At 42.7% G+C, this 24,214-nt stretch overlaps 2 protein-coding genes across 5 annotated transcripts in view; both read left to right on the plus strand.

The window, feature by feature from the left end:
* The window catches only part of Actn2 (actinin alpha 2), a 77,558-nt gene extending 72,983 nt beyond the window's left edge, over positions 1 to 4,575 (plus strand). For all 3 annotated transcript variants that reach the window (XM_052727548.1, XM_052727547.1, XM_052727549.1), the window contains 3 exons: positions 1,299 to 1,364; positions 2,728 to 2,886; positions 4,364 to 4,575. In XM_052727548.1, the coding sequence (XP_052583508.1) occupies positions 1,299 to 1,364; positions 2,728 to 2,886; positions 4,364 to 4,522 (384 nt within the window). In that variant the 3' untranslated portion in view covers positions 4,523 to 4,575. The remainder of the gene's footprint in view (positions 1 to 1,298; positions 1,365 to 2,727; positions 2,887 to 4,363) is intronic.
* A 17,854-nt stretch (positions 4,576 to 22,429) lies between these two features.
* Positions 22,430 to 24,214, plus strand: part of Mtr (5-methyltetrahydrofolate-homocysteine methyltransferase) — an 82,276-nt gene continuing 80,491 nt past the window's right edge. The window contains exon 1 of one of the 2 annotated variants that reach the window (XM_052727891.1): positions 22,430 to 22,544. The gene's annotated coding sequence lies outside the window, so the exon portion shown is untranslated. The other variant, XM_052727892.1, reaches the window with a different exon arrangement.

The following is a 24,214-nucleotide window of genomic DNA, read 5'->3' on the forward strand; positions in this document are numbered from 1 at the left end:
CTGAGTTGCTGAATGTCATAAAGAGCAGGAGTGATATTATCAGAGTTGTGTTTCTGGAGAGGCTCATCAGGATGCTAGATGGGAATGGGTGTGTGTGTGTGTGTGTGTGTGTGTGTGTGTGTGTGTGTGTGTGTGTGTGTGTGTGTGTTGGAGTGAAGGTCTGAAACGGAGCAGAAGTCTGCAGAGCTTAATGACAAGATTTGAAGGCTGTGTGAGGGAAAAGTGATAGGTGACATAGTCATTCCACACTCTGAGGGCTAGAGGGGAGTGCTCATGTGCCATGTCCAGTAAGCCAACCCTTCTACCCCAGCAGTGGGAGGCCAGTTTCAGAGCAAAGCCAGGGAGTCTGCACTTAACGATCTTCTCCAGCAAGTGACCATCTGAGACGGAGAGAGAGAGGTTCCCACCTACAGAGCTATTGCTCTAAAGTGGGTGCAAGAGCCAGAGCAGGGCACCAAGGGAAGTAGACAGAGGAGTGGTAAGACAGAGTGCAGGGCTGCAGAGTGGCTGACACTGGGGAGGGCTAGACCCACAGGCCTGAGCGCCAACACAGGTTCCATTCGTACAAGACAGAACTTCTACTATTAGGTCTCCAAACTGGCCATTTCCTGAGTGAACAGAATCAACCTCATTACCAATAAAGTCATGCAGGTGTTTGAATGTTAGCTGTCCCCCTCACAACCCTGAGACATGTACAAAGGAACACTTTCCATCCTGCTCAGGATTTTGCATCAGCTACCACCTACAGAACTGAGACCACTGTACCATTGGGTTTGGGGGAAAAGCTGAGCTTGCCACACAGATGAGGCCACTACACCTGGCCCTGGGTTCCATTCCCAGCTTGCATCTGAACACTAGGTCCCAAGGCTGGGTGAGTAGCAAGTTTCCAGCTCTAGAAATGTTTGCAGTATGTGCTGTTATCAGTAGGTGGCAGTGGTGAGCTCCTGACTGGCTCCTTTTGCTGCCTTTAATGTGGGTTCTCTTAATTTTTAATTAGTCTTTCCAGCACCTGCCTCCTTCTCCTTTCCTTTCCTTTCCTTTTATTTTTGCAGCTCTCAGGATCAAACCTAGGTTCTTATGAACGTTAGGTTAGCACTCTTCCACTGACTTACAGCCTAGGCTCCTCTTCCCTGCTAAAAAGGCTATTTTATAATGTTCTTGTACTGGTGGCTTTGTCCTCCTATAAGTCAGGGGTGACCTCTGATCTTGGCTGGGCCACAGGTCAGTGGGCACTGGGTCAAGCAGACCTTTTCATCTTGTCCTTAACTGCCCTCTCTCTGTTCTTTGCATTTGCACAGAGGAAGAACGGCCTGATGGATCATGAGGATTTCAGAGCCTGCCTGATTTCCATGGGCTATGATTTGGTAAGACACAAGCTGCGATTTTATCGAGGTCTGATACTGTATCAAGCCTAGATTGTGGGAAACAAATGATATAATACTTTTGGATTGGTTCATTTTCATATCACAGGGCCATGTTTTTTTGAAGATCTGCCTGTCACTATAGGAAAACAGTGCTACAGAGTTAAAAATTCATTTTTGTCCAGTAACCAGCAAGGTTTCCTTATGGTGAAAGCATCAAGGATATGAGTTTTCCTGGCAATTCTTAAAAGCTTTATTAATATAATTTACATACTCCACTGAAACCACTTAACATGTACAATGGCATCCAGTATCCTTAGTCTTAAAGTGTGTTTTCCTTTAATATTTTAGAAGACAGAAGAGAGATTCTTAAGGGCTGGACATGATGATATAAGCCTTTAATTCCAGCTCTTTGGAGGCAAAGGCAGGTGGATCTCTTCGAATTCTAGACCAGCTTACTGTACATTGAGAGTTCCAGGCCAGCTAGAGCTAAACAGGGAGGTCCCTGTCTTTTTTAAAAAGGAGAAGAAGGAGGAGGAGGAGGAGGAGGAGGAAGAAGAGGAGGAGAAAAAGGAGGAGGAGGAGAGGAAGAAAATACATCAGCTAAGAAAAACATACTTGCTGTGAGCTGTGACAATCATAGTGTGCTCAATTACCTTTGAGGAGTTACATATTTATCTATTTTGAAACAGTATCTTGTTAGATGGCTCAGGGTAGCCTTGAACTTGCTGAGATCCTCCTGCCTCTGCCTCTAACCTGGGGGTTAGAGTCCCAGCACTGGAAGAATAAATTAAATATATAAAATTTCAAAAGAAGCCAGAAAACCAGGTGGATGACGTATGCCTGTAGTCCCAGCACTTGGGGTATCTTGCTGTGTATCCCAGGTGATGGATGATAGCTTGGAACTTACTGTGTACTCCAGGATGGCCTCAAACTTACCATCCTTCTGCCTCAACCTCCTGAATAAAACACTGTTTTTTTAAAACTTTTTTTATTTCAGTGCTGGGGACATACTAGTCAAATGCTCTGATACCGAGCTGTACTCCCAGTTTTTAATGAGTATTTTATACATGACCTGCTTTGATTCCTCTGGTAATTTAAACTAAGGAACAAGCACTATCTTACTTAATTACTCTTCCTAATTATGTAATGTAAATTAGAAGAGCATTGTGGGCTACCCGATGGACAGACTTCTGACGTGCAGGGGCTTCTGGCTTGATGCTGCAGCAGCTTTTAAAACTGATGAAAATGAGACTATGTCACCCAGCAGGGAAGCCCTTTTCAGACAGTGAAGAGAACCATGTGGAGGATCCTTTGAGTTTTCAAAGCTTGAAGCACTCACTGTCTCTGTACCTCCTCGCCTTAGGGTGAAGCTGAGTTTGCCCGGATTATGACCCTGGTTGACCCCAATGGACAAGGCACTGTCACCTTCCAGTCCTTCATTGACTTCATGACCAGAGAGACTGCAGACACGGACACCGCAGAGCAGGTCATCGCCTCCTTCCGAATCCTGGCTTCTGATAAGGTCGGCTTGGATAGATTTTCTTTTGTTTTAAAACTTTTTAAATTATCTTTGGGTCTCTGAGGGAAGTTAAGTACACACAAACATGGGCCTTGGCGTGTGTCTAGGTCAGAGGACAACCTCAGATGCCAGTCTTGCCCTCACCTTGTTTCAGATATGGTTTCTCTTGCTCCATTATGCAAGGCTAGCTTGCCTGCAAGTTTTCAGGGATTCTCCTGTCTCCACCTCATATCTCAGCATAGGAGTGCTGGGATCATAGATGCATAGTGCTATATCCAGGCTTTAAAAAAGTGATATGCGTGTGTGTGTGTGTGTGTGTGTGTGTGTGGACAGTTCTCTCCTTCTGCCCTTACGTGGTTCCAGGGACAAGCAGCGTTCTCCAGGATTGTGCGGCTTTTACCTTCAGAGCCAATTCACCAGCTGGACATTTCTAATATGAATTAAGCAGGGTTTATAGTCAGACAGACATTCAGGGAAAGAGTAAAGTTCATCTCAGAACATGAGTAGGTGAGGGCTTCTCAAAGGAGAATCGCTATATGTGTGCTTTTAAAAGCTCTATCCTCAGATGTCATTCTTACTTTTTCCTTTTTTTTTTTTTTTTTTTGATTCTTCAACTGAGACAGCAAGAAAGATGGTTTATTGTACACGAGTTACACTTGGCCACAAGTGAGAGCAGAACTAGTCCAGAATGCCATAGGTCCAGGGAAGAGGGCCAGGGAGGCTGATTTGGTTATAACAAAGGCAGTCAGGTCTCTCAGGTGGTCTCTGCGAGCTGATGGTGATGTTCCAGGTCCACTGAGACTTAGAGCGACAGTAGCACACTGTCCCAACAACTTGTACCATCGCCCTGGCCTTCGGCATCCCTTATTTCTGCTCCTTCGGCCTTTGTGGGTGCACAGGCTGGCTTACTTGGACCTCTGCCTCAGCTTTCTTCTCCTGCACTTCAGCCTGCACATCCTTTTCTTCCTCCACTTGGCTCTCATGGCCCAGGAGTTTCCAGGAAGATGGCGCTAAGGCCAAGAGCAATCTTACCTTTTCTTTAAGAGACTTTTTTTTTCATAGCAGTTTTTTTTCCATATTTTTAATAGACAGAGCTTGAAAGGGTCTCTGTTTTCTAAAAACACCAGTTATGTGAAGTCAAATGACTCACTCCTGTGTTCTCCTCAGTGTATGATGTAAACCAACTCTACCTGTGAGGTGGTAATGTAGATCAGAATGTTTGTCACTCACATTTGGCCCAGTTTGAGAGAAATATTGGTGATAACTCTTCATGTGCTTCTAAGAAGCATACTGAATTTCCTGCTGGCCACCTTGTAGACTCACCCTATACAAACCCAGCTTTTGTTCATCAGTTGGTACAATGGGTGGTAGAGGCCCTACCTGTAAGCCTTGCCAACATAAGAAATGTGTAACTACTAAGATGGCTTATAGTCTAGTGTTCTCTGCATTTAATTTGCGCCGCTTGTGTGTTTCTTTCCAGCCCTACATCTTGGCAGAGGAGCTTCGCCGAGAGCTGCCCCCAGATCAGGCCCAGTACTGCATCAAGAGAATGCCCCCGTACTCAGGTCCTGGCAGTGTTCCTGGTGCCCTGGATTACACAGCCTTCTCCTCTGCCCTCTATGGGGAAAGTGACTTGTGATGCTGTTTCTGTAATCCCTGACCCTATCAGAATGCAATAAAGGCTGAAGTATAGGTTGTTTCCTGGAAACCTTGATAAATTTTATTAAGAGGTGTGGTGAGCTGGATGCAGTGGTACATGCCTTTACTCCCTGCACTTGGGAAGCAGAGCCAGGTAGATCTCTGTAAGTTCAAGGACAGATCTGGTCTACCTAGCCAATTCCAGGCCTACCAGGGATACATAGTGAGACCCTGTCTCAAAAACAAATAAACAACAACCACCACAAAAGAGAGATTAGAGTGAGGGAGGGGCTAAGAAGAAAGGTAGTCTGTAAAGTGCTTGCCATGAGCACAAAACCTCAGTCTGATCCTCAGAACTTACACTTAAAGAAGAAGAAGAAGAAGAAGAAGAAGAAGAAGAAGAAGAAGAAGAAGAAGAAGAAGAAGAAGAAGAAAAAGATGGCTCAGCAGGTAAAGGCGCTTGCTGAAAAGTCTTAACAATCTGAATTTGATCCCTGGATCCCAAGTGGTGGAAAAAGAGAACCACAAGTTTTCCCTGTGGCTTTCACACACATATACACACATGTACCTGTACGTATAGGATCATGCACATGCTCAGATAGTTCTCTGTAATGAGTCTTTCTCTGTCCTGCTCACCAGCTCCCAAATAATGACACGGAGACTTACTGTTAAATATGAAAGCTCAGCCTATAGCTTAGGCTTGTTCCTAAGTAGCTCTTACAACTTAAATTCATCCATTTCTATTAATCTGTGTTTTACCATGTGACTTTTTACCTTTCTTTCATTCTGTATGTCCAACTCCCTCCATATTTCATTGGCATCTCCCCTGTGCCTCAATTATTTCCTCCTACTTCCTCTCTCTGCCCAAAAGTCCTGCCTATACCTCCTGCCTAGCTATTGGCCGTTCAGCTATTTGTTAAACCAGTCACAGTAGGATATCTTCACACAGAGTACAAATACCCCACAACATGCTCCCTGCAGCTTGTCCTTTCCCAGCCCATGTCAGGCAGAAGCAGTTTCAGTGCCGGGTGATATAATGGTACTTTACCCATGGGTTTCTCTCTGAATTTTTAGCTACATGAAATGAAAGGGTAGGTAGGCTTGTTTCTTTGATTAAGTGAACCAGATCCTACTCAAATGCTATGAAAATAGGGTACTCACAGTACAGAAGTGAGTGAGGGTGTGAAAACCAAAACATTCAGGATTCATGACTGGGAGAAGCAATCACAAACTGATACTCTGAAGGTCTGGTGAAGGTTATGGTGTTTAAAATAAATCTTCATGCCGTTTATGTTTATGTGGTTATCCTTGGGAGGACATGTTTGGGATTCTAGCTTTGGATTTTCTTATCCAAAGATCAGCTGGACTTAAATCTAAATGATTCTGTCATATTGCCAGTGGAATGAAGCATTGTGAGATGGGCCTGGCAGTGGGAAAAACGATTGCTCAAAAGATCTTTAGTATTAAAAACCTTTTTTTTTTCTTGAGACAGTGTTTCTCTGTAACTCAGGCTGGCTTCAAATTGGCAATCTTCCTGCCTCAATTTCCAAATTACAGAGAGATCACAGGTGTATGTCAATATGGCCCCCATTTAATAATTAAAACAAACAAAACTTTTTGTTTTTTTGAGTCTCATGTAGCCCAAGTCAACCTTGAACTCAGTATGTTCCTGAGAATGACCTTGAACTCCGGATCCTCCTGCCTCTGCCTCCAAAGTACTGGGATTACAGTGTATCACTAAGTCAGGCTCATTAGATTTTAACGTTTTATTTATTCTATTATTACAGTTTAGTCTATTGTGTGTGCATGTGGCCATGTGCATGTGGTAACGTATATGGAGGTAAGAGGACAACTTCTGGGATTTGCTTCTGTCCTTTTACCATGTGGGTCCCAAGGATCCAACTCCAGTTGTCAGGCTTGGTGGCGGGCACCTTTACCTCCTGAGCCATCCTGTTGGCCTTCATTCATATTTTCGAATAACTAACTTTTATTATGTAATGTGTGTGTTTGTGTAGGTAAGTGTACATGGGTGCAGGTGCATGAGAAGGCCAAAAGTGTTGGATCCTCTGGAGGTGGAATTACAGGCAGTTGTGGGCCACCAGACACGGGTGCTAGGAACTGAACTCTGGTCTTCTGGAAGGGCAGTGAGTCTCCTTAACTACTGAATCATCTTTTGGGCCCGTTCCCATTACCGTTTTTGAGGCAGAGTTTGCAGTCATCTTTTCACTGCGTAGGACAAGACAGTCTGACTTGTCGGGGAAATCTTCCTTGGGACAGGAGGTGATTGCCGGAGATGGAGGTGGAGTCAAGAAGGAAAATGAGGTGTCTGTTGCTGTCTCTTGATTCCAGATGCCCAGAGCCTTTTATGTCTAATGCTCTGTCCTTAAATAAGGAGCTGGCAACAACAGTTCCCAATGGCACAAGAAGGCTGCAGTCTGGGGACACCAGGTGGAGCTCTCATGCCTTAGCAGGAGAGGTCTGCCATTCTCAGTTGAAGGAGGTAAGGTTTCCCCTCTGGCCCTTTGCACTCCTTTGCTACATTCCTTCTGGGAGTTAATATCACTACAGGTCAGGGCTTCACCTCTTGGATAGGACAGGGATTCATAGCATGGCTCTGTCTGGGTCAAGCCCCAACCCCTCAAGGACATAGGACATCATCTGTGCTCCCCACTGGGTGTCTTGGTCTAGTCAGTGTGCATTCAGTTTTCCAATCCTGTTGTCTAAAGCTATATGACTTCCCAGAATTTCCATCATGCTGACAGCTTGCAGCAAACAAAGTGGGAACTCCTGTGAAATGTTGGTCCTTAATGATCAGGAAATGAGCTATAAACAACCAAAACAATTGCTAATTGCAATTAAAGTGTGAATAGAGAGGCAGCAATGTGCCTACTAACTATGTCTGTTTCCTCGGCTTTGATAGGTTGCCACAGCCAACTGGAAATTTGTTCTTTCCTACTTACCAGTGTGTGCTGATAATCTCACTGACCTTTCACCTTGGTCCATTTTCTTCATTTGCTTCATAATTAAGTAGTTGACAGTTTGAACATCTCTGAAATACTTGAACCTTTAAGTTTAATATCAGATGCTTTTGGGGTGGTATATAGGTAAGCTTTTGACCACTGTATTTGAAGCAGGTGCTACGCTCCAACTGGAAAGGTGAAGGAGAACCCTGGGAAGTTATTCCTCTTCACTGGGTACTTCTGTTTTAGGGTGGCCATGGGTAACTCATCTCCCTAATTTTTTTTAACCTCCCTACAATATTCAGTAAGAGATTGGATCGGTACTATCTAATAATAAAGGAGAAAGGGAACTAAGCCATGAAAAACAATAAAATGTTTGTACTGTCATCCTAGAAGTTGTTTTTATTTCTGATCATGAGTTATCAATTAAACTTGTCAAAGAAAAAAAGCATCTCTGTTTTTATCATTTTAAAGGATACACAGACAATTTGGTTAGCTGTAAACAAACTTCTCATACTTGAAACATTCATTTGGTGTTGTGTTTGCTTCCTTTAAGGAGTCAAGACTGGTTGGGGATGTGGCTCATTTGGTAGAGTGCTTACCTAGCATACATATAGTCCTCGGTTCCCAGCCCCAGCACTGCATAAACCAAATCTGGTGGCACATGCCTATAATCCTAGGGAAAGAGGAGGATCAGAAGTTCAAGTTCATCCTTACCTACATAACTCGGAGTTCCAGGATAACTTGGGTTACAGGAATGAGACTCCCCCTTTAAAAAAAAAAAAAGGAGGAATAGGGGAACTTGTATGTAGTGTGGAGTAAACTTGAAATGGGGGAATTGGGACAGACGCACTGTGGGGTGAGTGGTGCATGACTAGGAGTAATGTTTAAACAGTAGGTCAGTTCAGAATTCATATTCAGTTCAGAGATTACATATTTGTTAATTGTCCATACACCCAGTTCTTACTTTCGGGTTTCACACTATGAAGGTCTGGGCTGTGACTTGGACATCTGTGTTTTTATAAACTCTACAGGAATTCTGCTTAATTCCCAACTGAGAGCCTGTGGCTTAGAGGGAAGATCATTTAGTCATAAAAACCCCTAGAAATTAGAAAAGCCCTCACTGGAAAGGTTAATAGGGACTTGAACAGCAAGAGTGGCCAGGCCAAATCATTGTGTTGTCTGTTTGGCAGAATAAAAATGCTTGAACATAGCCAGACATGGTGACACATACCTCTAAGGCCAGCGCTTGGGAAGTAGCGTCAAGAGAATTAGAAGTCCAAGCTCATCTTTAGGGAGTCAGGTTATCTGGGTCTATATGAGGTCCTGTTTCAAAACAAGTTCCCACCACAGCAGTTTAGGCTTCTCTACTGAGAAAATCAAGGGGAAGAGAATGCTTGTGAGATCATCAAGGGACATGCACCACTCCTCTTGCATGGTTAGGAACTTCTGGGAAGGGAAGCCAAGCTGGCAGGTGGGTAGGAAGTGGGTTGCATGGGCCTTTGGAAGACACGACCAGAGAAAGAGGAAGATTCACCCTGTAAACAGTGGTTATGCAGGAAGGCAGAAAGTCTCTGTGAATACACCGCATGAGCCAGGAAATGGTATTATGGTCAGAACTTAATTTAAAAGGATTGAAATGAGGATAGGGATTACTAGGATTGAGGTTCAGAGGCTAAGACCTTGACCCAGGAGCAGGCCATGGGCTCCACTGGAAAGAAAACAAGGACAGATCAAACTGGGTACACTAAAGTTGCAGAAGCAGACTAAAATCTGTGCCAGAAATGGACTTTTTAGTTATTTATATTTGGTTTTTTGAGACAGAGTTTCACTCTAATGAAAGGTAGCTTCTGATTCAGGGTGGTCTTCCAGACTCAGCCTCCTAGGTACAGAAATGGATTTGTGTGTGAGTGTCTCTGTGTTGTGTAGCAGTTTCCTCCAAGAGTAAAACCCTTCATCTTGGAGGGAAACTTCTTAAGACATAAGACACAAAGGGAGAGCAAAACAGAAGGATATTTTCTTAAGATTTATTTTTTTATTTATATAATATATGTGAAGGTTTTGCTTGCTTGTGTGTATGTCTACCACATTCCATGGAAGTCAGAAGGTGTTGGCTCCCTTGGAACTAGAGTTACAGACGGTTGTGAGCCACCATGTGGGTTCCGGGAATTGAACTCAGGTCTTTCTCAAGAGCAACCAGTGCCCTTAGCCACTGAACTATCTCTTCAACCTCACATCAAGGTGTTTTTACACTGGATGTTTACAAGCAGGTGAAACAACAGGGTATTCTAGGGGAGGTTGAAACACTCAGTAATGCAGGGAGGCTTCATAAGGAAAGGAAGTAAACAACTCAAAATAGCTTCAGGAAGTTCCTGAAACTGACCAGATTCACCAGGCCCCTCCCTCCCCAAGAGTATGTAAGCATTAAAGACTGACAGGAGTTACTCTTAAAAGAGCCAAACTTCGGAGAAGACTCAGACTGCCAACCAGCCTGGAAGAGGCTCAACCCAACTGAATGAACCATTTGGAAAGGACAGTCTACAACCTGTTGAGCTGCCTGCAGGTTGTGCAGTGGGCTCCAGATTTCCAGTTTTCATGAGCTGTCTCTCATGCTAGGGTGGACATTGGTGATGCAGTTGTCTTTAAGTCATTTCTGCTCCTGTAAGTAACCCCTCACCCATATTCCTATAGGTAACCCAATAAAATTCATCAGTTCACCAAGTTGAACTTTGGTGTTATCCCTTCTAGGGTGAGTAGGCGTGTGTGTGTGTGTGTGTGTGTGTGTGTGTGTGTGTGTGTGTGTGTGTGGTGTTTCCCTAAGAAAAGTCTTATCTCAAAACTGAAAGGATCGGTATCTCTCAGGACACTCCAAGACCAAGTTATCAGCACAAAGGAGATTTATTTGTCCCAGAGGGACAAAGGGCGGGGAATAAGAGACAAAGACAGGAGACAGAAGATAATGGAGAAGGAGAAGGGAACAAGGGAGAGGGGAAGGGGTATTTGTCTCAGAGGGGACAAAGGGCTGGCTCTGGATAGAGATGAGACAGACTTGGCCCATAGGTAAAATGGCAGTTTATAAAGGTAAAAAAGAAACCTTTTGTTAGAATGAAGTGTTTAATTTTAATTGGGCATGTTAATTAGGTGAGCCAAAGGGGGCTTTTGATTTCTGGACTTCAATACTTTGATAGCTGGACCTTGGTAGTCAGCCTCAGGAGGAGGAAGTGGCCAAATAAGGGAATGGCCCTTGGCTAGCTTTAGGAATGTAATCTAACAGTTTTTAGCAAGGCAGAGGGAATGGGGGAGAAGGACAAGACTTGCCAGAGCCATCTTTGTCATGCTCGAGCTGGCTAGAGTCCCTTCAACAACAGTGTGTCTGTATCTGTGTACGTTGTATGTGTGTGGTGCATGCAGGTGTGTGTACCTGTGTGTATACATATGGAGGCCAGAGAAGGACACTGGGTATCTTCATTTATTACTCTCAGTCTTATGGTCTTGAGTCAGGGTCTCTCACTGAACAGGAACATTTCCACTTTGGCCGTGCTACCTGGTCAGCAAACTCTTCTGATCTTTCTGTCTCTGTCCCCCAGTGCTGGTGTCCCCCAGTGCTGATGTTACAAGCATGTGCATCCATTCCTAGATTATTACGTGAGTGCTGGCGTCTTCATGGGAACTAGGGTCTTCATGATTGCACAGCAAGTGTTAGTCACTCAGCCATCCTCCAGTGTGGGAGCCTGCTCCCACCTTTTGAAGGATTCTTAGGTAGAGGAGAAAGGAATTAAGAAGTGATGAGAAGAAAGACAGAAACACAGGATAGCTTTGGGAGGGCTTGGGTCAATATCCAACAGCCACTTCATTTACTCAAAAGGGCTTTTTATAACAAATCCAAGGGGAGAGGCAAAAGACCTCCCCCTTGCAAGATCAGAGCACATCGTACAGCCAAATGTAGACCCTTCCAAACACCTGGTAAACACGCCCATGGTCAAACCATCCCAATAATGCAGCCTTGTTGCGTAAAGCAAGCTCAGATTCTCTGACCCTGAGTTAGTTCTCACTAGGAAGCCTCTGTGGGCTCCTACACTCTAGCCCCTAGAAAGTATTTTTAAAATAGAACATCATTGTGGGGGTGGATAAGAAATGGAAAATGGAGAGCTGGCATGGTGCTGCACACCTGTAATACCAGCACTAGGTGGGGTGGAGGCAGGAGCATCAAGAGTTCAAAGTCATCTTTATCTACATAGGGAGTTTGAAGCTGGACTGTAATAGGCTCTGTCTCAAAAAACAAAACAAAACAAAATAAAATAAAAACTCCAACAACAATAAACAAAACAAATAAAGTGGAGATGTAACCTTAATTTAAAAATCCAATTCTTGAGGAAATCACAGAAGAGTTGGGAGCAGAAATGTAAGAGGCCATAACAAAAAAAGCCCATCTTGCTCCTTTTCTCTGCCTTTGGGTGAGAGGAGGAGAAGTGAACAACTCCTCTGCCCACATGACTGCTGCCAGGGTGTCCTGATCAAGCCTGTGGCTGAGTACTGAGACTAGAACAGGGAATGTCACCTGACTTTCCTTGGTCTCCATAAAGAGCAGGGACACATCCCTGGCAACTACTGAAATGTCACATCTTGTTCCTTTCCCCGGGTCATCAAAACAGGGCTGTGGTTTGCTTTCCAGTCTGCTTTCCACATTGCTTCCTTCTTTATAATTGCGTCTGAAACCAGTCTAAAACTTAATCAGGAAAACTGATGCCCAGACGCAGTCCTGCTGAACAGTTAGCATGCTAGAAGGCCGTCCTGTGTGCTATCTCTACTAGGCAAGCTGAGAAGAGTCAATGACCAAGATGCTAAGAACTTTTTTTCTAGGGTGGACTGTTCCTTTTTGAGACAGGATCTCCTAGGCTGCCCTTGGAGTCATGGTACAGCTGAGGATGACCTAGAACTTAAGATTTTCCTGCTTCCATTGCCTGAGTGCTAGGGTTCCAGGCATGTCCCACCACTCCAGGTTATGTCTAGACCTCTTCTGCCTTTGGATTATGTTGCAACTTGATCATTTTAACTGTATATCATCTTCTGTGAAGGAACAGAAGACAGTATTGCTATCTCACTTAATCCTTTTTTTTTTTTTAAAGTTTTCTGAGACAGGATTTCTCTGTATAGTTTTGGTGCCTGTCCTGGATCTCGCTCTGTAGACCAGGCTGGCTTCGAACTCACAGAGATCCGCCTGGCTCTGCCTCCCAAGTGCTGGGATTGAAGGCGTGTGCCACTGCTGCTTGTCACTTAATTCTTATAAACTCATCTCTAATGTAATAGTTGTTCCTTAAAGCCAAATGGGCAAAATACTAACTCGGTTTTGATTGTTGAACATTTTTCTACTTGGGATATTAAAAAGTTTCTTTCTTGGGTTATAAGAGATTTTGTTATCAATGTGGCTTCAATTTAAGAATCATTTCTAATTTTCCTTTGTTTAGTATGTAAGTTTTCAGAATTCAATGATAAGCCTTTGAAAAATGTTCTCAGGGTGGCTGAACTCCCAGCATGCTGGAGGCTGGAGGAGGAGGACTGGTCTGAGTTTCACACAGTGAGGTCTGCAATAACCTGACCTACAGAGTAATATCCCATCTCAAATGACTTTATCAGGTACCTTTTCCTCCTTATATCACCTTTCTAAAGGCAAGAAAAATTAGTAGTTATCAAATTCTGCTCTTAGTTCTATATTTAAGCTGATTAAGTTCCATGAATAATGGTTCCCAGAAGTTGCACCTTCAAACCAAGCCTTCTGTAGGCTGATTAATTCATTAGAACTTCAGTGATTGTGGAGAGCTGGAATGTTGCAGATCCACAGCCTTCTTAAATTTATCTTGGACTACTTTAGCCTTCTTCTTCTTTTTTTTTTTTCAAGACATGGTGGTTTCAGGATATTTGATCACACTGTGAAACTCCGAGACTGTGTTAATAAAATTAACCTTGGATCAGGAGGCAGAGCCAGCAACTAGTTGACAGGAATTAGTCATAGAGAGTGCAGAGGACCCAGGAAGATGGATGGAGAGACACACAGAAAGGAATAGGGAGGGACTTAGAATCTGGGGTATTTTTGATTTGGGAGAGGTGGAGAGATGCTCTCTTGCTGGGACTATGACTGAAAAGGAAGGTTAGCTAGTTGCTTCTCGGCTTCTCTGATCTAGCAGGTTTTCATGCCAACATCTGACTCCTGAGTCTTTATTGGTAAATAGAACACTTAGACTAAAAACAACATTTGGCATCCAATGTGTGGGCTTCTGCCACTGCTGCTGCTGCTGTTCCGCACCCAGGCCCCTGAGTGACTCACGTTGGTGTGGATTTTTGTACATTGATATAAATTTAAGGTTATTTTTGTTACAACATACTATAAGGTACTATACCTATATAACTCATTTAAAATTGCAATGCGAAGTTCTAGTCCTTGAAAGGTACTATTAGAAACTGTTTAGGATAATTAAGATAACCATCAAACTTGTAGTCATGCTAGGTATATTTTCAAGGTCAAACAGATATATTTTCGATAGATAGGTGGTCTTCAAACACTTCAGAGATCTACAGAATTGGCATTTAAGGTGTTTTAATAACAAGACTTTTCATGACATTGAGATAGGTCTGCTTCTGGAAGCATTAATCTACTTCAGAGAAGATGATGGGCATTGGAGAACCTCCATATGGAGTTTACTTTCATTGTGGCAAAGTTAAACACTGGGAAAAAAAACTGCCCTTGCCTCAAAAGCTGACAATATGCTATCCAAATTGGACAAGCAGAATACAAAGGAAGTCAAAGAAAGTTGACTGCCAAATTTTGCCAAGATAAGGTAGGTCATTCCTTCAAAATCCCTGCTTCACAGAAAACTCTGGGTTTTTTTTTTCCCCTTTACTCTTTACGCTTTGGGGGGCCTACTACCCTGCTCCCACATAAACCACATGGAGTCTTATTCTTTCTTATGAATGCCCCACCTTAGCTTGGCTTATTTCTAGCCAACTTCTCTTAAATTTTGTTGTGTACCTTTTGCCTCTGGGCTTTTGTCTTTCTCTGTTTCTGTGTACCTTTCTTTACTTCTTACTCCATGGCTTGCTGTGTAGCTGGGTAGCTGGCCCCTGATGTACTCCTTCTTTTCTTGTTCCTCGATCTTGTTTTCCCAGATTTCTCCTCCTATTTATTCTCTCTGCCTGCCAGCCCCACCTATCCTTTCTCCTGCCTTGCTATTGGCTCTTCAGCTCTTTATTAGACCAATCATGTATTCTAAACAGGCAAAGTAACATAGCTTCACAGTTAAACAAATGCAACATAAAATAATGTAACACATTCTTGTATCATTAAACAAATGTTTCACAGCATAAACAAATGTAACACATCTTAAAATAATATTCTACAGTCTGTCAGATATTGTAGGCCTGTAGTCCAAAGATGAATATCCCAACATTGCAGAGGAAATGGGTGACTGTCCAGGCAGCCAGCTGTCTCTGTCATTCTATAGTTTTGGAAATTGCTTACCTTGCACTTCCTGTTTACTTTGGTAATATTTTATCTTTCTCAGGTCACTGATGGGTGTTAAGACTTTAGTTATACCGTTTTCTTTGTTACCAAATTCAGAAAAGAAGCTTAGAAAAGAGATGTAAAGTTTAAAGGTTGAGAGACATAAACGCTTAAGTTGTTATCTAAGAAAAATTTTTTAAGGTCTAAAAAGACATTTTTAGGATGGTAATACAAGTTATAGTGCAAAGTAGAAAACTTTGGTATAAAACTTTGGACTTACCAAGATAGGATAGCTAATAGAGTATTTCCTCAGAATTTGCCAGATACAAATGGACCAGACATTGTGAATGTAATTCTTACCTGATAATTGTTCTCATTGTAATTAGTTTTACTGTGTTAGAGTTAAACCCTTTCCTTTTCCTTTTTATTGAGATAATACCTAATAATTGTTTTTACAATTATTAGTTATTATTTATTGTTCTTACAATTATTAGTTATTATTATTAAATAGTTTTGCTGTGTTAGAGTTAAAACCTTTCCTCTTTATTTAGATAAAAAGAAGGAAATGTTGCCGGATATTTGATCAAACTGTGAAACTCTGAGACTGTGTTAATAAAATTAACCTTGGATCAGGGGCAGAGCCAATGACTAGTTGACAAGAATTAGCCATAGAGAGTACAGAGGAACCAGGAAGACAGATGTAGAGAAGCACAGGATGGAGTAGGGAGGGACTTAGAGATTCATGGGCCTCTGTGTTTTGAGATGGGTGGAGAGGCACGCTCTTGCTGGGTCTCTGACCAAAAAGGAAGGCCAGCTGGTTGCCTTTTGAGTTCTCTGACCTAGCAGGTTTTCACCCCAACATCTGACTCCTGGGTCTTTATTGGCAAATAGAAAAATTTAGATTAAAAACAACACAGGATTTCTCTGTGTAGCCCTGGCTGTCCTGGAACTTGCTCTGTAGACTAGGTTGGCCTGGAACTCAGAGATCTCCCTGTCTCTGCCTCCAAGTGCTGGGATTAAAGGCATGCTCTACTATCGCTCTGTCTATTTTAGCCTTCTAAATAGCCATTCATAGCCATTCTGTGTGTCAGACATAACATCTGTGATTAAAAAGTAAAAACCTTTTAGACTGTCTTAACTTAACCAAACACTGGCTTCCATCAACCAAAAGGCCAAGAATGCCATCAAATAGCCCCTGAGTGTTAGTCCTGAAAATTTCGAGGAGAAAGACAGAATCTGCCATAGTCTAACTGAAGCAAGCTTTATTTTGGCCAGTCCAGCTTGCTACCTTTCCCTAAACTGGGATTCTAGAGAGCAGCCCCTGCTGGCCTCCTGAGGTTCTTTTTATACGATAGCTAAGGTATGCACAGCGGTAAGAGAGTTGGCTGTTATACATTGTTAGAAAGATACAGAAGGGAAGGAAGAAGGGTAAGGATATACATCATGTGAATGGGGTTGCAAGTTTATTGTTAGTTGAAAAACATGTTTTGCAGTTTACATCAGATCTAAGAAACAGGAACTTATTCTTAATTATAAATAGAAACCTTAACTTGCAAGGACTTAACAACACAGGACAAACAAGAAGTTATTCTTTAACTTTTGCAAGGATTAAACACAGGACACTCAGGAACGTATTCTGCAACTACAAACAGAAACCTTAACCTGCACAGGCCAAACAGGCCAAACAAATAGGTCAAACAAAACAAACAAACAAACAACAAAAATAAACAGACGCAGATCTATCAACAGGTAGAATTATTAGCTGAAATAGTTCTACAATATGATAGGGCACTTGACCTGCTCTATGTAGAACAAGGGGGTATCATATGGTTTTAAGAGAAAATTGTTGTTTCTATACAAACCACACAGGGATCATTAGAGATAATATGACCGTACTTAAAGAAATGTTGCAAAATAAGGGAGACCTAAGATGAAATAAATGACCGGTACCTATTCTCATGTTCAGGCTCCTCCTAGATAGTAACTGATGTTGTTGTGCCCGTGTTTCAAGACCCCCAAGCAAGACCACCACACAGCTGATATCTGATGCAAGCACACAGGAGTTTATTAATAACAAAGCAAGCCTGGGCTTGGTGCATTCCAAACACTCGACACAGCGGGTGGAGGAGGATGGCCCGAGCACTCATTTCAAGTGGTTTATATAGGAAAGGTTTACGTGCAGAGGGTTACATATCTCGGGATTGGACGAGGGGGCTAGGGGTGAGGTAGTTCTTTGAAGTTACTGGCTGAACTATAAGCATGAAATTACTAGTGGCTAGCAGGATGCAGGGTATCTACAGAGACATACATTTTTTTACTCTCTATGTCCTGTTTTTGCTGAACCCAGGATATATACATTCAGATTTATTGTTCCAGTCCTATTTTCCCATAAGTTCGATTTCTGGTCAGTTGAGTCCATTACTCCCCATATCCTGTTTTGCCAAGTCCAGGATATATAGATTTATTGTTCCAGCCTTATCCTCCCATGAGTTCAACTTCTGGTCAATTCTAAAACTGCTGGTCAGCAAATACCTTTTGGGGATTTGGGAGAAGGGAGTGTCTCTCAAGATGGCTACTGATTTTTCCCTTTCAATGTCAGCTATCACTGGACCTTTGACGCTTCGTTTCTGCTAATTACTGTTGGCCCTTGCACCATGAATACCTTAATTAGAAACATAAATTTCCACCCAGGTGCCAGTAAATTGATAGTTATTAGAGCCCAATATAACCAGGTGCCCACTGCAGAGTCAAGGATGTAGTGAAACTCTAATGGAGTCATTGTCTCTAGGGTAAACATTAGAATGAAATAGTTGTTTTCGATGTATCTTGGGTAAACTTTGGAAGAATAGTTGTTTTCTAGAAGTACTTTGACCTTGAAGAAATCATTGTGGAAAACAGTGATTGTCTTCTGTTATCTATGGAGTTGTTTTTTCTGAAGGAGCTTTACAGCCTTTGCATGACTTTGGTCACAAGACTATCCTGGGGTACTGCAAACAGTACACAATAAGGACTAAAGTGGCAGGGGTGTGATGTTTTCCTTCAGGAAAAACATATGATTAGGTCAGGGGCTTTGGTATGTGCAACTTGTTTTACCCAAAAAAAAAAAAAAACCAACTAATTTTGTGTATCAATCAATCAATAAGCCTTTGCATGGCTGTTTAAGGTTCAGTTCACAGAAACTTCCTTCCTGTTGCCAGAGAGCCTAAAATGCCTCCTGGAGTGACCCTCTTTCTTCAATTGACCCATGCCACACAGAATATCCAATACAAGGATTTGACACAAGAAACCACTACATTGGGGAATGTGAGACGAAAACAGGAACAATCTACCTTGCAGGTTAAGGTTTCTGTTTGCGGTTAAGACAGTTAAGAATAAGTTCCACTATTGTGGATTCCGTCTTTCTCCTTGCAATTTTCAGGTTTAAAATGAGGCTGATAGTAGAGCTTACCCTACTTTCCTGTAACCCTCCTCTCTGATGTTTCTTCCTATGTATTTGTAAATTGTCAGATCTCCCAGAAACCCAGAACAAGGCTCACTCAGTACCTGTGACTCCTCCCAGCACTTCTTACCCTGCCCCCACCTCACTTCTCCAGCCCAAGGGCTTCGCTTCCCTTCCCCCAAGCTTCTCATTCCTACATAGACCTGGCATTTAGGCCTGGAGTTCTTTTGGTCCTCCACTCTTGGCTCCTGGTTCTCTCTCTTGCCACTCTCTCTTCCTCTCTTGCTCTCCCCTCCTCCTCTGATGACCTGGTTTATTATAGATTCTTCCAGATGCCTCTGCTGAATTCTCCCTCATATCTACAATAAAACCTCCTCAACTATATCTTGGAGTGGTCATGTCCTCATTTTTCACTCATAAAATATCTTGATTTATGACTTTTTGTCTTATTAAATTGTGGTTGATATATTATGCACCCCAATAAACTTATCTGGGGGTCAGAGAACAGAACAGCCACTATATTAAACATAGGTTTAGGCAGTGGGTAGCACACGCCTTTAATCCTAGCATTCTGGAGGCAGAGATCTGTCTGGATCTCTGTGAGTTCAAAGTCACACTGGGAACAGCCAGGCATGGTGACACACGCCTTTAATCCCAGGAAGTGATGGCAGGAAGCAGAAAGGTATATAAGGTGTAAGGACCAGGAACTAGAGCCTTGTTAAGCTTTTAGGCATTTAGCGGTAGTTCAGCTGAGATCCATTTGGATGAGGACTCAGAGGTTTCCAGTTTGAGGAAATAAGATCAGCTGAGGAATTGGCGAGATTAGGTTGAATGTGGCTTGTTCTGTTTCTTTGACCTTTCAGAATTCACGCCAATACTTGGCTCCTGAGTGTTTTTATTAATAAAACCTTTTAAGATTCTTGTTACCTGTTGCTAAGTTCACACATACCTCCTGTCAGCGCTAGCAACTGGCTCATGCTCTCAAGGACCTCCAACAGTGACATCCTCCAGGCCTACCACAGTTGAAGGACCTCACAGCAAATGCAGATTGAGAAGATTCCTCAGTGAAACCCTGCAGCAGTCTCTGCCTGTCAATCATTCTTGCTTGGCAGGATGTCTGTTGACATGAGATTACTACAACCTTTATTATAGCATGGTATTATAAGGAATGTTTTTGTGAATAAACTGCATCTTCAAAAGGCAAAAAAAAAAAAAGATTCGTGTTACATTAACTATCAACTTATCAACAAACATTGAATGATAAGTGATAATTGGAGAATTAGTCTTTATACTCTTAGCAAAATCTTCTGTTATCTCCGGTCATCTCTCTCTCTTTCATTCTTTCCTGCCTAATCCATATAATCCCTTCCAAGTATGGCCACCTTTGGTAAGGTGTAAAAAACAGGTCTGAGATCTCAAGAAAATTACCACACAATCCAAAGTATTTCAGCAAGGCAAAAAGTTTTATTTCTGTAGAAGTGTGTGGCTGCATTTAAGAAAGCAAGCACAACCAGTAAGTAATCGTCCAGTGAGTTTTTATTCCTAACACTAAGTGACTTTACATTCCTGTGAGCCTAGTTAATTTAAAGCCACTCAGTTAATAAGAAGAATGCAGTTTTGAGCACAGAGTGTAACCTTGAGCACATGTTTTGATTTCAAGAAGTGCTGACCCTGGAAAAATCTGATTTTCTGCCAAGTAGCTTATTAACACTTTTTAAAAACAGTTTGTCAGCTGGGTGTAGTGGTACATGGTTTCAATTCCAGCACTCAGGGGACAGGTCAGGTCTCTATGGGTTAGATGCCAGTCTATATAGAAAGTTCTATGCAAGGCAGGGTCACATACAATGAGACTATCAACAAACAAACAATGGAGTTTGTCTTACTTAACCCTCTTTGATAGAAAAGATGGTACAGGGACCAGAACATGGCTCAGTGTTTAAGAACACTTGCTGATCTTACAGAGCACCTGGGTTTGGTTCTCCCACCCATTTTCAGCAGCTCACGACCACCTGTACCTCCAGTTCCAACAGATCTAATACCCTCCTTTGGCCTCCAGTGAAATAAAAAAAAAGAGAAAAGACAGTACATTTTGTTTACATTTCCCACATAAGGATGCTATATATTATACATTTTGATTACAATTCTATATATTATATTCATTATTATATGTTTTAAAGATTTATTTATTTTTTATTTTATGTGTATGAGTATGTGCCTACATGTGTTTATGTACACTTTATGTATGCAGGTACCTAAGGAGGCCAGAAGATGGCATTGTATCCCTTGGAATGGGAGTTACAGAGAGTTGTGAGTCATCATATGGGTAATGGGAACCGAATCTGGTCCTCTGCAAGAGCAGCAGGTGCTTGTAAGTGCTGAGCCACCTCCTCAACATAGTTTATAAACTTTAAAATTTGCCAAATGAATCAGGGGTAAGCGGCTTATAACTATAATGTCAACACTTGGAAGGCTGAGGCAGGAAAATTGCTAGTTTGAAGCTAGCCTGGTCTACTAAACAGTTTGAACTACAATGTGAGACCTCCTCTCAAAAAACAAAAACATCAAATAAACTAAAATTGAGGTACAATTTATATACAGTAACTTGGGAGTGTTATGCTTTTTTTCGTCCCATGAACACAGTCTTACTATGTAGCCCAGGCTATGCTGGAACTCACAATCCTACTGGGAATTAAGTGCTGGGAATATGGGCCTTTATCACTACTCCCATGCCACTATTCCTGGGTCTATGTATTTTTTTATTTTTCTAGAATAAAATGTTTTATTTTACTTTTTTATCTCTTTTACCATGATCAACCTCACTGAACTATCCTTTGGTTTTGAATCTGAAAAATGGTGTTTGTTTGAAAGCCGCACACAGGCAGCTGATTCAAAGCCAAATTGTACTATATACTAAAATCCTATCTTAAAAAGTATTGTGTTTTGGGCTTGGGAATTTAGCTCAGTGGTAGAGCGCTTGCCTAGCAAGCGCAAGGCCCTGGGCTCGATCCTCAGCTCCAAAAAAAAAAAAAAAAAAAAAAAAAAAAGTATTGTTTTATTTAGGTGTATTTCCTCTGACTAAAAAGAACATACCCTCCCTTTGAGACCCAGCTAATTTGTGTGTGTGTGTGTGTGTGTGTGTGTGTGTGTGTGAGTGTAGGGTGTATATATGTCTGTGTGCTGAGATGTATGAGCCCCAGGCTTACAAAGTCCAAAGGATAACATCTGGTATCCTCCTTTATCCCTATCCACATTATTCCCTTTAGCCAGGGTCTTTTTCTGAACCTGTAGCTCACCAGTTTTTCATTCAGCCTGGTAGCTAGCCAACCTCAGAAATCTTAATGTCTCTTCCCCTCACAGAAAATACCCATGTACTTATTTGCTTTAGAATACAACAGGCACTTTGGGATGTTCCTTATTTTCTTTTTTCATGTTTAATTATTTATGTGGCGAGTTGTCCTTACTGACTGACTCACTTGTGCAATCCAAGTGTGTACCTCAATGCTTTACATATAGGTAGTCAATAAATGTTTACTATCAATGTGACTATTAGCATTTATAGTTGTACTATTAGCATCTATAGTTGTACCTCAGAATTTCTATAGTGCACTTACAGGATCTTATTTTAATCCCTGTTGCGATCCTGTAAACTAATAGTCACTTCTGTTCTAGTATTTCTTTTCTATGGATAAGGGAGACAGATATTTAGTGTCAGTAAAACTAAGCTACAATTAATTTGCTAACTTCAGGTTACTGGTCCTTGATACTGTACCATTGGCGCAGGTCAACACCGCAGCATGTATCCCTGCACTAGAACTTGTAGCCCGCTTGGCGAGGCACTTCCGGAACCCAGAAAAAACGATGCTCAGGTCTCCCTAGGACCCAGTATCGAAGACTACATTTCCCATAGGGCCACGGAGCAAAACCTCCGGCGATTGGTTGCGACCAACAGCCTATACACAACGGCGAGGAGTTGGTAAGGACCAATCAATCACATGCCGCGGAGGGGGCGGGCCCTCCCGCGGGAAGCTAGATTGAGCCGAGAGCTAACGGAGCTGTAGCTGAGTTCGGTGGCAGCGTGTGGCTATTTCCACGTCGTCCTCCCCTTAAGTGTTTCGCTGAGGCTGCGCGGGTGAGTTCTGCGAGCTCTGCGCTTGAGAGTTCGGTAAGAAGCGCGTGCCCGCGGCGCGCACCCGGAGGCCCCGCGTGCGGGCTCTGGAGCTTCAGGCTCCTGGACGTCGTCGGTCCGTTCGTCAGGGCAGTAAGCGCTGGCTGGCGCCGCCCGCGGAGGAATTCTTTGGAGATCACGCCTTGCCTGCTTGAGGAGGAAGCTCGGTGGCGTGTCGCCTGAGTTGTCGCAACCCGATAACGCCTCCACCCAGGTCGAGCGGTTCTGTCGGTGCCTCAGCTCCTCAGGTGCTTCTCCCCAGAGACGCAGCCCAGAGCCCGGGGGGCCGCGGACCTTGCTGGGTCCCTTTCTCCGTCTACACGCGCTCGGTTCCGGAACGGCGTGCATTGCCTTTAGCGCTGCAGGTTCCTGTGGGGAGTTCTGTATGATGTAACGCTCGTATTCAATAAATATTTACCGAACGCTGTCTGCCCCAGAAAAGTTAAGATGCTAGGAGGTTGGTAAGGCAGCCCAGGCAGTTGAACCACGTGGTTTTTTAGTTTCTTTTTCTGCTCTTGACTTCTGTAGACTCTAGCGTTAGCTTGACCGTGGGCTGACCGGACTTCTCCCAGGGGTAGGGATAGGAGGTGGAATAGTAATCGCAAATGATTCTGATGTTGGTGGCACCGGCTTCCACAATGAGAAAAGACACAAAGGGAGTATAATTTTAGTTCTGTGTGTCTTAAAAATTTGGGCAAAAATTCCTATAACACATGGGAGGTGTGTGGTAAGACGTGGAAACGGGAGAGTTAGTAATAAGGACATCGGAGTTGTGCTTGTCCAGCCGGCAGGAAGCTTGGTTTAATTAATCCCTAGCTCAGCATAAAACTAGGCGTGGAAGTAGGATCTGAAGCTTAAGGCTATTCTCTGCTACGTAATGAGTGAGTTCAAGTCCAGCCTGGGTTACATGAGATCCTGTTTCTTTTAAGACAGAGCAGTGACCCAGTGGTATGACATGGTGTGTAGCACCGGGAGGAGGGTGAATATCTGACAAATGGAGCTGGTAGAATTGTCCTTGAAGCTAGTGGGATGGTGCTTAACGGCGCATCTGTTGCTATAAAACAAGATCTCTTTTTCATAGAGGTATGGTAATAACGAATAACAACCTTTAGGGCTTCAGGCTTCCTCCTTCCCATTTAAAAAAAAGAAGAGTAATTTCTTCTTTTGAATATAGTTATGGCTGTCAGCAGAAAGCCTCTGAAAATTTAGAATAGATTGAACAGTGAATGAAAAATGAAAGAAAATGGTTGAATACTTGCACCTGCCCCTGCCCCCTCCTCCACTTTCATTCATGGTTGAACACCAAGTTCTAGGTCAATTACCTCCATACCTGTGGCTTAGAAATGACGCTAGATATATTTCTACTTCTCTCATGTATGTGTTGGTATTACAACCAAGTTTTAACATCCTAAAAACCCTTAGTCACTGGTGTCCACCTTTTGTTGTTGTGTTTTTATTGTTGTCGTTTTTCTCTGCTTTATTTCCTATCTTACTGTCAAGTTTTAAACAGTTTTTAAGGAAGACTTAAGATTCTTGAACTTTAAAGATTGAGCCCGAAAGCTGGATGTGTCCTGAGCTGTGGCTGTGCCTAGTGGTGGAATGCTTGCCCTTGCAAGTATCCAGCCCAAGAGTGA

This window comes from Peromyscus californicus, unplaced genomic scaffold (assembly GCF_007827085.1).
Source record: "Peromyscus californicus insignis strain IS unplaced genomic scaffold, ASM782708v3 Scaffold_8__1_contigs__length_139910024, whole genome shotgun sequence".
NCBI classification, from domain to species: Eukaryota; Metazoa; Chordata; class Mammalia; order Rodentia; family Cricetidae; genus Peromyscus; species Peromyscus californicus.